At 38.2% G+C, this 14,390-nt stretch overlaps 1 protein-coding gene across 1 annotated transcript in view; it reads right to left on the reverse strand.

Annotated features, from left to right (window-relative positions):
• Positions 1–14,390, reverse strand: part of LOC106852522 (dynein axonemal heavy chain 5-like) — a 149,756-nt gene that overhangs the window by 55,906 nt on the left and 79,460 nt on the right. Inside the window, exons 54-60 of the mRNA XM_088171968.1 lie at positions 13,687–13,893; positions 13,357–13,599; positions 12,526–12,680; positions 10,193–10,857; positions 8,732–9,012; positions 8,143–8,358; positions 5,408–5,575 (exon numbers count right to left, since the gene is read on the reverse strand). Of these exons, the coding sequence (XP_088028094.1) occupies positions 5,408–5,575; positions 8,143–8,358; positions 8,732–9,012; positions 10,193–10,857; positions 12,526–12,680; positions 13,357–13,599; positions 13,687–13,893 (1,935 nt within the window). The remainder of the gene's footprint in view (positions 1–5,407; positions 5,576–8,142; positions 8,359–8,731; positions 9,013–10,192; positions 10,858–12,525; positions 12,681–13,356; positions 13,600–13,686; positions 13,894–14,390) is intronic.

The raw sequence follows: 14,390 nt of genomic DNA on the forward strand, positions 1-14,390 counted from the left end.
GATCCAAAGGGAGCCCTGCACCACCTCTCTTCTACCTTCCCCCGCCTCCTTCCCCACTGCAGAGCATCCTTTTAACCTTAAATTCTCTGAGGGATAAAAATGGGAGTCAAACAATATTATGACATATTGTTTCAGTCCCAGCTGACAAATATTGAGGTTACACAGGAAACAAGATCCTTGGAGGGTTGTGAGGAACAGCCATGGCAGAACAGCTGGAACAACAGAGAACTTACACCTGGCTGTGTGGATTCATATCAACACCTTGACATTTACCACAGCAGGATGTGAACTTCAGTAGAAAAGGATGGGCATGTGGATTCCCAATACATATGAGCAATGATGCCTTGTAAATACAAAAAGCAGGTCTCTGTGAAGCAATAAACTACCCAGAAAAGTGGAAAAAGTTTGCTAAAACAGACTTCCCCATTCTTAAAAACTCTTAAAAGGCTATCAGGTTTGAAGATGTAGGGACAACAAAAAGGTATTTCAGAGATGAATACAAAAAAAGTATATTGTATTCTAACCTGAAAAAAAAAATCCCTAAAATTATTTACACAAGACTTTACAGATTTTCTGGAAGATGACCTATAATAAGAAACTATTTTGCAGACAATTTAACCAGAATTCTCAGCCAACTTTAGGGAAATCATAACAATATAAGATATAATACTAGTTTGATTTATAGGCTATTTGATCATATGTGATAAACACTGGTTGGTTGCATGAGACTGGCAGCTAACATACCAGGATGACCAACCTATGTGATTCCCAAAGGCAGAAAGACTACTTGTTTCAGACGACCCTTTGAAATCATCACTATTTGCTTTCTCCCTGTTTTTCCCCCAAACTCGAGTTTTCAAAATTTCATGGGTACAAACACAGCTTTTGTATTGACATCACTGGCAGGTTGGCTGGCAGCCTCCTGTCTAGGGCTCTGCCATGAGAGCAGGAGGCAAGTTCTGCTGCCAAAGAGAATCTTCTGCACAAGAAGACTATTACAGCTGCAATCAGCTCCATACAAACATTTCCAGCCAATAATAGGCAGGAAGGAAACATGTTTCCCAACCATTAAGAGCCACTGTGGCCTTTCTAATTTTAGTGGCATTGCTCTGTGAACAAGCTTCACACCCTTCATTTCATCCCTTTGAATCACACAGCAAAGCAAAGATACACAATTTGTTCCAGTTGGATGCAGTGTGAAAGCCTGAATAAATGGATTTTATGCAGATGAATCACGAGGATTCAAGACATGAGGTCCACACTCTGATCTGTGCTCCTGGAGAAGCAGTGCTACGCTGGAACATGCCTGGGCTCATGTGAGAACAGCAGCTTCAGCCTTTCCTTGCCTTTGGCATTGTGGGGAACCAGACAGACAATCCTCTCAGCACCTGCTCCAGCCCCTGCTGCTACCTGCCCTCTGCATCTGTCTGCCTGGGGCAGGTACAGCATCTATGCCAACAAGGACCACAGCTAAAGAGTTAAGCAGCCGTTTTGCCTTTTTCCAAGCTGTCCTCAGAGAGGACTTCATAGCAGGTGTTGAGGTGATCCTGCCTCTCTTAAGATAAAAATCTTAAAATCTTTGCAAAAAATGCAAAAATCTTTGCACTCCACACAAAACCAGAGCAAACAAACACATAATTACAATCACAACTGTAATCTTAAATGAAACATGCCCAGGATCTTTCTCTGGCATTGAGGCTGACCAGCATAAAAAACCTCACATTAAGCTCTCTGATTCTCTAAAACACTATGACTGCATGTTGACAGCCTTGTGGGAATGGCTCTTGGACCAGGCAGGAACATGAAAGGTGCCGAGAGACTACTGAAAAATACTGTTTAGCCAAAAGCAAATCCATACTAGGGATCATTCTAACAATTTACCAGTGTAAATGATCACTTTCCAGTAACTAGAAAAATTCACTAATACTATTTAATTTAGTAGCATTGACATAGACATTAAGTTTCTCGCTGATTCATTGCAAACTCAATTTTGCAAAGTACCGAGTTTATCTGACCCTGATCCAAGGAAGCAGTTCAATAAAAATGACTTCTCCAACCGAAAGAAGCCTCACGCCATTTAATGCCATTCCTGATCTTATGGAATGCCCAGATCAACCCCAAATCATTCTGAAGAGCAACTGCTGCTCATTAAATTCAGGAAATGTTACTACAAGAATCCCATTAGAAAAGAAAAGTGTCCAAAACTATAGACTTCACTACAGGTAAGGATGATTTGGAGCTTTCCTAGCACTTCTCTTTCAAAGGAATTTCAGTCTAATTGTTCTTACACTACATTGAGCACTCACTGCTGATGGATTAGGCCAGAACGCTTCTTGCACTTGACTCTGTCCCTCTGCTCCTGACCTTCTGGGGATGTGCTAAGTGCTCATCTTTGCCTTTTTCTTCAGTCCCGTTCTGGGAACATGGCATCTGACTGAAAATGCTTCATGTAAATGCAATCTCAAAACTGCCCCTGTCCCAGATTACTGCAGATCTTTCCTGTAGACACACCATTGGTTTTGGATCAGCTTTCTCAGAGACTCATTATGATGGTATACTTGTATCCACCATTATTTAGGGAAAGATTGTAAAAAAGACAAAGACAGACATTCCAAAAACAATGTTTTTACCTCACCAATACAAACTTAAAAGAGTAGATATACACCTGCACATACATATATACATATGTACCCATGCAAACAGATCCATGCAAGAGTGACATTAACAAAATCTTGGCCTCACTTTCTTTGCTATCAGTGACCATTCTTTGGGATTAAAATAGCATTTGAAAGGAACAGAAATCATATCTCTTATCTGCTTTTCACAGTCTGTTCTAGCTAGTGAAAGACTTTTCATATTATCTGTTCAGCTACAAGTCCTGACCTACTCTGTTTTGTTAGGTGATCTAATCCTCGCCTTCACCCCCTCAAAGTATGTGCTTTCTTCCCACAGTTACTGTGGGCCTTGAATTCAGACTTGCATGCTTGCTTTCCTGCCCAGTGGGCATCACCTTGTCAAGGCCACACTTGTTTAAATGAACAACTATCAAATTTCAACACTCCTTGACTATTACCTCTTCTTCAGGTGCAAGATTTCCTTTCATTGCCTGCTATGGTTTTTAGTTCATCATACAGACAAATGAAAGTAGAAAAGGCCATAAAGTCTCATACTTAAACTGAGTTTGACAAGGAGAATCCTCAATATCAAATGGAATTTATAAACTGTAAACAAACTTCCCTTGATCACTGAAATAGCCTAAGGAGAACTTAATTAAAGTCACTACAGACATCTCTAAGGAAAATTATACTCCTGTACACAGTATTTTAATTGGAGGCTAACAGTATCACAGCAAAAGTCAGGGCTTCTCTATTCTGCTCTTATATTCCTCAAATAAGGGATACAGAGCAGATGGCGTTTCAAAATTCTCAGGTTAATGCAGCAGGCTGGCTTACTAGGTAGCAATCTGGGGAGGAACAGCTCATCCTCGTGCAGAATGCTTATGGAAAAGTCTAACTAATGACCCTTGGGCTGCAGGTCACTTATCTAAAGAATACCAGTATCCATTCTTAGGAATTAGGTAATTTTTGCACACTGTATTTACTAAAATATAAGTCACTATTAAATAGTTTTCACAGGTTGTCATATTTAAGATAAATGAGGCAATGAGTCTCACTTAAGATGCAATTTAAAAATATATTGAATCCATTTTGCAGGTGTAGAAAAGGATTTATACCCTAGAAAGTAGTTAGGATAAAGCAGCTTGATTAATTCATTCAGTAAACCTGCTTTTAGCACTGGATGGATTAGCTTGGGCTAGTACTTTATGAAGTTTAATTGTACATTTATTTTCAATTATTTTCTTAGCATCACTCCACTGCTTTCTGCAATATCTCCTGCATACTTTAAACACTTCCTTCCTCCCTCCCTCTGCCATCTTCAGTTTTTATAATATTTGTGACTGTTGCTATACCTGACAATAGGCACCACTTTGCCAAGATATGTATGTTTCATTTTTTATCAGCTAGTGTGACAAGAATGCAAGTACTTGAATACAAAGCTAAATTTATATGTAATCTTAAATCATATATATTCAAATAAAAACTACAAGAGCACGTTTTCAACTTTCAGGGTTGCATTTGCATATAAAACCACTATTTCCCCCAGGTCTTGCTCCCTTTTATAGCTCTCAATAGTAACATTTCAAATTCTGTTTTCATTAGTGAACATCCCATTATTTGAAAAAGAAATAGCTACTTATATATGACAAAAATATGGCATTCTCTTGAGTTACTTGAATAAAAAAAATATGCTTTTAACATATTTGAATCAGATCTGTCTAGGTATACTAAGAGATTATGCCAAGAGTTTTGACTGTGCCATTGATACAGTGGCTTATTCAATATGAAACGAAATTCGAGTGCAGTGGAAGCATAACGGATTGGATGTATTTCTTCAGAAAAGAGCCATAAAACTCTAGGAGCAATGACTATAAATCATTATATAAATATGCAAAGTCCCTTTTTGTCAATATGCTCATAAATGGAACATTTCCAAGACAATAAAGCTATCTGTAGGAATGCATACAACAGTGGCTGATCCCTTTCTACTTCAGTTCAATGTTTCAACAAAATTCCATACCTTGCAACTCTTTTCTATTTTACATAGGTACACTTGAACGTAGTAGTTTGAAACTCCAAAATTTTTTTAGGGAGATGAATTCCAGCCACATTCCTTAAAGAATGCTTCTGTGCCAAGACTGATCTCTCCTCTCCTCTCCTCTCCTCTCCTCTCCTCTCCTCTCCTCTCCTCTCCTCTCCTCTCCTCTCCTCTCCTCTCCTCTCCTCTCCTCTCCTCTCCTCTCCTCTCCTCTCCTCTCCTCTCCTCTCCTCTCCTCTCCTCTCCTCTCCTCTCCTCTCCTCTCCTCTCCTCTCCTCTCCTCTCCTCTCCTCTCCTCTCCTCTCCTCTCCTCTCCTCTCCTCTCCTCTCCTCTCCTCTCCTCTCCTCTCCTCTCCTCTCCTCTCCATCTCCTCTCCTCTCCTCTCCCAGAATCTACCATGACCACAGTGAGTAGGTTCCTTCCCATGCCAGTAGGACTAAGCAGTTTTCTTGAAGCCATAGTGCTAGGAACCCGCTCTGAGGGCAGAAAAGGCATCATTGTCTCCCACAAACAGCTAGACAGGCTCTATAAAGAGCAAACTGAATACTTACTGTGTTCACACAAGTAATACTGTACCACAGGGTAGTTGTGTGTAAGGGGAAAAAGTTGCCAGGACATATTAAACCTCTGTGTGCTTAACAACTGGGTGTGAAGAAAGAAGAATTTCTTTTTTAGCCAAAATAACATGACAATTTTTCCACTTGACTATATTCATCCCTCAAAAAAAATAAAATTATCAATAAAAAATACCTTAAGAGGAAGAACTTCTTTATTAATACCGTAGAAGTAAGCCATTGCTTGTGTCCATGAGCAAAGACCTGCTACATTTCCACACACTTTTTTAGCAGTCTCAAGATTATAATCCTCCATATCCAAATAAGGCTCTAAAAGCTCCACAGTTTCTTCTGTAATTGAGTCCTAGTAAATGAAAAGGAAAAACTATTTTTTAAAATCGGTTTTTGAATAATGTCTGCTTCACAGAAACATTTTTATTTTTAAAACCACGGAATAAATTAACAAAGCAACACTGTTGCCTTTCACTCTTATAAAGGACAGATTAGTAGTTTTTGTGAACTAGTGAAAATAACTCCTACTTCCATTGCAACAGATTGACTTGAGTTGGCATTTAATATCCCTATTTGACACATAAGATTTACAGACATTACTAGTGCTCGTTTCTCCATGACAATTTTAGCTGTTCTAAGTTATTGCTGCTCCACCTTCTTCCCTTTCCCCCTCAATCAGATACCCTTGCCCCATCTTAAATACCCTTCCTCAATGCTTAGTGATCTAGTTTGGAAACTGTTATGACAGAAATATAAGTCAGAAAGCTACTGATTAATTTTCTTCTCTTCTAGTTCCATACACAAGCTCACCATGGTGTCAGACAGGCACTGGTGTGAACACAGCTAAAGGAAGCAAACATGCAGATTTTGGAATGAAAAGGGTGAAACTGCAAGGCACTGTCTTCACTTCACTGAAGCTAACCCTTTTCCTTAACCGTAAGAAAAATTTCTTTCAGCTGTTATTCTAATCCCGGTTTTTTCCTCCCTTTCACAATGTGCTGAGAACATGAAAAGCCAGATCTTTGATGATGGTGGTTAATCTATAATTATGTAAGTGTCAGAAGAAAATGGAATTCATCTCTTTGAGCAAGGTAGAGAGTAGAAGAGCTTATGCAGGTTAAAAATGACTGCTTAACAATAGACATGTTAAGAATCTTCCCTTTTTTTGGCAATGTATTAACGCCTTTCTTCTAATGCATCTAAAAATCATCCACCATTCATACTGTCATAAAGCAATTTACCCTTTTCTTGTTTTTCTGCACAGCAGAAAGGACTGCCTTATATTTATCTGATCCTTAGCTACTTTAATAAAAAAGAAATTCACTATATTACTCCCAAGATCAGTCACGATGATGTTTTTACTATAATCGTTTGCTGAAATGTAAAATAGTGCTGGACAAAAATTTTGACTTTTTTATTCTCAAAATAATGAGCTCACAAGCTGGCAAAGGTGAAGCAAAGATCAATCAGCAATGGCCTAAATCTCTGTTCAAAAGCTTGGAAAATGTCATGCTTTCCTCTTAAGTAATTAATTTTGAACTCAATGAACTTCTTCATCCACTAATTTTCATTGCTTAAAAAATATTAGGGAAGAAACAAAGATCTCACAAACAAGTAAGCTGTGTTGTCTACTCAGAACTCCAGACACAATGAGCTTTCTTGTCATATATACTCAAAATGAGAAATGAGACAGGAGGACAGCATGTGAGGGACCTCATCAGGGATTGAAGTAGTCCAGCATTCTCCCCCACATTCATCAGTATCACTTCCTGCAAGAACTCGGTCCCACAGAAGTTGTTCTGACTCCTCTGAGTTAAATGTGCTGCCAACTACCAGCAGGAATGCATACACTATTAATAAGTGCCAAAACTAGAAGTCTCATTAGACAGAAGCTTGAGTAAGGAGTGCATAATTAGTCCTTGCTATCTTAAAACTAATTTCCTCTTTCTGTTTAGTGAAGATATGACTTGGAAAAGTGACCAGAGAAACAGCCCCAGAAAAAACTGTCTACAGAGGCAGTGCAAGTTTCCACAATACAGCTTTCTGGGAAAAATGGCTCCTGAGGATAGTGAGAATGATCTTCACAACAAAAACACTCCAGCACCTTAGAAAAGACAACAGCAAAATGCACAGCTAAGTAGATTAAAACATCAGTGTACAAATGAAAGTATGTTCTGCAACATTGCAGAAAAGCCAGGTTTTGCTGAAATCTGCTTGTTCTCCTGGATTAGAAATTTGGGCTATGATTCTGCCATTTCATATTCTACCCTAGATCTTTTTCTAGTCCAGCTACCTGTGACATCTTTCTTCTCTTCCCTATAGAGAATTTTCCTTTGTCTCACAGTTCAGTGAACCTTTCTGCAAAAGTTTCTGTCCTGACAGAAATAAAAACCTGTTCATTTTAATTTTTCTTACAGATGAGAATAAGATTATTCTTAATTTCACTATTTTTCTAGTGAAAGAACCCCAAAAGTTCCCAAATCATCTCATTCATCTCATTACCTTTCCTGGTCATTTTTTTTCTTATTTCCTGCTAGCTCCCTAGCAAATTTGGGACAGAATTGTTGAGTGCCTTACAGGCAAACAACACTGGAACAAGTAAGCCATTTGAAAAACCAAGAGTGGGCCCTTTTATGGCAAATTCCTACTTAGAAGCAGGAATTGCCTGAATAAGATAACACTAAGCTTGTCAAGATTTGGTCTAGTTCTTGGGATACTTCTGTCTACTAGAAGCCACTGCATGGCCCAGGAGATAAATTACTGAGGTAATGAACCATGAAAAAGAAGAAGAATAGTCACAAAGTATCTATAACTATAGATAGACAAAATTATTTCAAACTGCCTTTGATGGTAGAAGACACTATCATGTGAACTCTGAGGATGGTTCTTGAAGCAGGAGTGCCCCAAGTAATTACTTACCTTCTGAAAAGTAAGTAGCATGCTAAGAAATCCTGAATTATTCATTAGCTTCTGAGCCTCAGTCCATGATGGCTTCACACCTGGGTGCTCATGATCTAGTGTCACTGAGTCTACTTTCCTTTGGAATAAAAGCAGCACACAGTCCATGATCCGCATTATCAGGTGAGGAGGTTTACTCAGTTTGCGAACAGTTGCAATGTCAGAAGGTTTTATTGTCTGAAAAATTATAGAAGAAAACAGTCCATTTATTTAAGCAGTCATTCGATTGCAAAGAATTATGTTCTTTTGTGAGGATTGTATATGTAATGCAGTTGCTGCAGGTTTGCAGGTCACTCAGAAGCACTACTGCAGAAAGTCCCTAAAGACAGAGACTCTACACACTCTACAACTGCTTTATTACCTGACAGGAGAGTACTGACCATGTTACCTCTTCCTCTCTTCAGTACTCAGGGTTTTTTTCTACAAGGATTTACAGGTCAGTGTCGTTCTTTCAATCCTCTTTTTTTCCCCCAAGTTAGAAGAACAAGCCATATTATTGCACATAATAACCATTAACTGCATGCATGTTCAGAATATATTTGCTTCTGACCTGCAAAGCAGCCTTGGCTTCTTCCAGTGCAGGTCTTGCAGCCTCAAGCTTCTCTTCTGCTGCTGCTTTATCAATGCCAATGTCATCCACAATAGCCTGAGCTTTGTCTTTTACTGTTTGCACCTGCCCTTTAACTTTTTCTGCAGCGTGGGCTTTCACAGTTACTTCCAGTAAAACTTCATCAGCTTTTTTTGAAGCTATAGCCAAATCTTTCTCCTTCATAACCAACTCTTGGGAGAGCTGATTTACAGAAACCTCAGCTTCCATCAGTTTTTCAAGACCTGTGGTGGACAAATTCCATTTTAGCAACAGGAAGGCCTATGGAGAGAGTAACCTCAGTGAAGCGATGTAGATATTTAAAATAAGTCAGTCTGATTCATATTTAGGAACACCAGTGAGTGATCCCATTGGTTGAACACCAAAATTAAGCAAGGGAATTTCTTTTAATGCGTAAAAGCCTTCAGAATCTGTCACTTGATCACTTATTTATATTCTTATACAAAGGAGACTAAATATTAAACACACACGCTCTAAACCATTAGCATGGAAAATGACACTCTTAACAATTGTGTGTGAAATTTCTGAAATCCATGAGAACATAAAAAGTACTAGGCTGTACTCTGTACAAAACAAAGAGGAGGAACCTGGCAGTGAAAGTGAAGACACAAGGAGAGTAGGTGGAGTGTCTAAATTCAACATTACATGAAGATCCAGACGAGATGGGGGTAAAAAAACCTACAGATTCTTGAGCAATACAATGCTCCAATAATTTGAACAAATTATGAAAATTTAAACATCCTTATATATAAATGCATGGAACTAAATGTAAATGCATCATATATATTTTTCTAGCTCAACCCCGCCCCGTTCTTCCAGATAGCCAGCCACCCTTTACCTTTGGACATAGGGCAGGTCTGAAAACTGTGAATGGTGGGAAGAAGAAACAGTTTGAGTTCACATTCACTTCCAAACAGCTTTCAGTTTGGGAGACTCTTTAATTGTTTACCATGTATGACCATGTGCAGAGCAATATTTTCTAAATTTTATCTTTGGCATACCTGTTTCTTTACAAATTCTTCAGAGATACTGAATACGAGCATTTAATTACCTTTTCTCAGATTTACTCTTGGCATACTTTCACGTGAAAACTAGGATCTCAGTAGTTCCTTGGCATATATGCATGTCAAAGCAAGAGTTTCAGGTATTTTAACTGCTAACTAATACAATTTCCAAAATTCCTCTCTAATCTGCACATTCAAAAAGTTCACTGAAACAAAATCTCTGCATATTTTGTAATCACACACAATAGAGCTGAAAATACATGAGTCTGCTTCTAAATGAATGTGAGCTCACAATCTAAATCCATGCTTTTACATCCTTTTATTCAGATTCTTCTCACCCTTTAAAAAAAAAAAAAAAAAAGAAGAAGAAGAAACAAAAATCAAGAGGCTTTTAAAGTACCTGTTTTCATGCGTTCAGACAAACTTCCAAGACTGGCAAACTTCTCTTTGTAAATAGCTTTGTAGCCTCCAATGAAGGACAAGTAAGATTTTGGTGTCACAAAAGTTCGTCTCCTATATCGTTCAAAGTATTCAACACATTTTTCAGCTACAATATCCTGAATTGTTCCCATGGTGTTAACAACACTCTGTTTTACTTCATCTGTACACTCAATATGGTAAGAAGCCAAAAAATGTTGTGCAACGGCTACAAGAGCATCTTTAGGCCAATGCTGGAACCAGTCCATGGTACAGCCTGAAATCAGACCTGGAAATTTCAGTGCACGAGTTCTGAACTTTTCCCCAACAGGTGAAAAACAAAGAACCACATGCAGGTTATTCCGAACTCGAGCAAGAAAGTAATTATAAAGATTTTCACCAGTGGGACTAAGCCTTGGGTACTCCTTCTTCATTGCTGGAATCAGGTCTTGTGTGATTTCACCTATTTCATCTCGTGCAAAAAGATTTGAGACTTCACCTGAAGCCAAAACATTGTTCATGTACTCAAGAAAAGATTCATCTCTGACTTCGTTGTCCGTGAATATAAAGACAACACCCTTTCCTTTTTGCCCAGCAGTGCGGTACAACGTTTTCAGATCATCCAGAAGGTTGTTGGTGGCATATGTTCTGGAATAGAAAAGGGTTAAGGAAAGAGAGAACAAGAATTGCAGAACATCTTAGGAGATATGTATCATCTGTATCAGCTTCCTGGAGGCAAGAAAAAAAATCTAGATAAGAAATTAATACCATAGCTCCTGGTTATATTTTTTAGGTTTCTTTTTCTTAAACATTTTCCCAAAGTGAATGTTCAGTAACATAAATCATGTGAAATGAGGTGAAGTTAACAAAATAATGTGCTGAGGAAAAGTATGGTGAGAGCAATACTGTATCTAAGGCAATTATGATGCTGTTCTGTATCCCCATGATTCTCAGATGTAAATTTTTCATTAGAAATAGGTTAATACAGCTGGATTAAGTTGTCAAATAGGTTCTGATACCTGTAACCATTATGTAAATACAGCTGGATTATCTTCTGAAGATATTGAGAGCAGGTTAAAAGAAATCATTAAGAGACAAGAGAGAATGAAACCAAGGGGTTTATTGTGTTATATGGTTTAACTAAAATCAAGCCCCAGAAAAGATGTTTGAACATTATCACTTGGGCTGATCAGCTCTCCTGCAAATGGAGACCATGATTTGTTTGGTTGTTATGTGTCTTAAAGCTGGTGCACACAGTAAGATTCAGATGAAGTCCACAAAAATTAAACTACGGATTTCAGATTATGCAATATAAAATGATGCAAAGTAAGGTTAATAAAATGGCAGATTTTGTCCCTAGCCAACTAAAGCTGAAATTAGAAACCTCTTTTCTTTGTAACCAGTCTCTTATTTCCAAGAATCTCTTCAAAGTCATAAGTAATTTGTGCAATACACACACGACCCATTCTTCACATATTAAATATGCCACACAGGATATGTCCCAATTCTCTTTCAGCTCCATCTTATTTCTGCTCTATAAATACCTGCAAAGGCACTGAAGAGCTTGAAAAACAATCCAACTCTTCAGTTTGTATGAGTCAGCTACAGTTATTACAGTGATTTGTGGTATTCTGATAGGAACATAAGAATTTCTCTACTTAGTCAGAAGAGCAGTGTTCAATAATCTAACATCAGTTATGAGAAATTATACTTGGAGACAAAACATGACCCAGCATCACTCTTCACTGGAAGAATTTCATTCTTCCTCCCTCCACATTCATTGCCATTATTAATATTTGCCTTAATAATCTTGGAAATCTAGGGATTCTGTTCTATCACTTTGGGTTTTTTCTTTCCCTCCTTTTTTTTGTTCTTAGTGTTCCTTTCTTCTGGGACACAGGAAGAGATTGTGAAATGCCTTTCTTTATCTTTCCTTTCATCAGAAGCCTTATAACATTATTCATAGACCTGATATGTCTCTCTAAAGAATATTTCTCACTATTTTAAATAGTTTTCAAAGGACAATACACTCTGCTGGTCTTCATTGCTTACCCCTGTAAACCCTATGTCAAAAGAGACACAGAAGGAAGGCAGTTGCTACTCCTTTTCACTTCAAATTTCTATAAATTACAGAATTCCAGCACTAGTCATTGACAGAGATTGTCATAATGCAGTTTGGCTACATAAGACCAGAAATGTAGTTTACAATGATGGATAAAATGTTTGAGAGGTTTGAATTTCTTTAAGTTGATTGTGAGGAGTTAATTTCTATGGCAAATTAAGGAATAAATGTCAATGTACACTGCATTGTGTTACCTTGTTAAAGTAATCTGAAAGCTCTTGTATCCAGCAATGTATGATGCTAGTCTGGTCAGACTCTGTTTTCCAGATCCACCCACACCCACCAACAATGCATTTCCTTGTGGAGTACGAATAATCCGTGATATTTTAATCAAATGGATGATTGCATCCTGTGTATTGAGAGAAAAGGGGATGAAGAGATGCAAAAATTATGCATTGTATAATCAACTAGCAGCATGTGACCAAGCAACTGCTTCCCAACAGCTAGATGGCTTCTCTGGAGCCTATGCCAAAGTACTCAGTCCTGTACTCATCAAAATCAACAGGAGATTTTCCCCTGACTTCAGTGGGCAGCAGGGCTAGCCCAAGAGAAATGTCCTTGTGTCAAGCTTGTATGAAGCAATGTCATATGCACAGTTTGTCATCAGCAGAGCTGAGGGCATGCCCCTTAGGGGACAGAAGGAAAAGCAGAAAGGACTCCTCCAGCTTTTTAGCTGACCTATTTACAAGCTCTCTAAATAGACTGACAAAAGTAAAATACAAGTGCACCATAGGCATTTCTTATTCAACTGCTGTAGTTATCTTGGGGCAAGAATTAATCTGAAACGCCCTAAAATTCTACCAAACCACCCAATCTAAAGCTGAGGAAAGAATTGTGCATCAAGACGTTTGACAAGGAGGTGACTTTCAGGAAAGCAAGATGACATCCACAGTGTGCATTGTATAAACAACCTGATTGTTCTGAGCTATCTCCAAAATAATGTGATAGAAACGTACAAGATCTATGTATCACTAAGTGCAAAGACCAGGCACTTTCTGTATTAATACGATTACAAGCAGTAATACCTTGAAAAATACTAAATCCATCTTTGATCCTCTGACAGTTTCATTGTACTGTTGCATGAACATTCGTAATCTTTCAGCCAAGTAATCCAAAGATGGGATAGGCTCATAAATTTTAGGAGCCTTCAACTCTGCATCCTCAGGTTCATCTCCAGCAGTCTCCGGGACATCACGCAAGAAATCCACAAAGTATAATTCCATGCATTTATCTCCAAACAGATTTTGACCATGTTCCTCAGAAACAATCTACAACAATACATTAAGGATTGCTTTAGTAATGAAATTTGTCATTGGCCTCTTTCTGTGGAAAATACTAAAATCCTATTTGCTTACCTTCCTCATCATATCTTCAAACCAGTCTTTATCGTTTTGGCTGATGAATCTGTCTGCAATAACACGCCTGCACTCGTGTTGGAATAAGGCTACCAAAACACTGATGCTCTGGCAGACATCAGAAGTAGCTGTAAGTATTCCTTGCCAAATACGACTGAGGTCTCGTAAATTGAAGATGTAATGAAATTTAGCTGGAGTTGGTAACATCTGCAAAATAATGTCATGAACTATACTCAAATAACTGCTAAATGAAAATATTTTCTGCTTAAGTGAAAGTGAATGTGGATATTTTCACAAACTTCAGCCTTGCATTAAAGCAGAAATACATGCTTGGCATTTAAGAGGCAACCGTAAAACAAAGAAATGACAGTAGAAACAACCAGCTCTTTAATTTCACATAGATTTCATTTTAGTTTCTTTGACTGTTTTGAGTCCCAGGAACATGCACTGAAGGGTAGCCAAGACAGGTTAAGTTAATGATGGCACTGAAGACCACAGTAAAAATGTCAATATCGCCTATCCTGTGGTGTTGCTCCTGCCTGTTTCTTCCAGATCATTTCTTTTATTCCCTTTTGTCCTTTCCAAGCATATCTCAGGAAAGGTTCATGAGGAAAGGGGAAAGTAGAAGAAGAGGAGAGTAGAAGAGACAAGTGAAGGGAAAAGGAAAAGGAAAAGGAAAAGGAAAAGGAAAAGGAAAAGGAAAA

This window comes from Sturnus vulgaris, chromosome 1 (assembly GCF_052056855.1).
Source record: "Sturnus vulgaris isolate bStuVul1 chromosome 1, bStuVul1.hap1, whole genome shotgun sequence".
NCBI lineage: Eukaryota > Metazoa > Chordata > Aves > Passeriformes > Sturnidae > Sturnus > Sturnus vulgaris.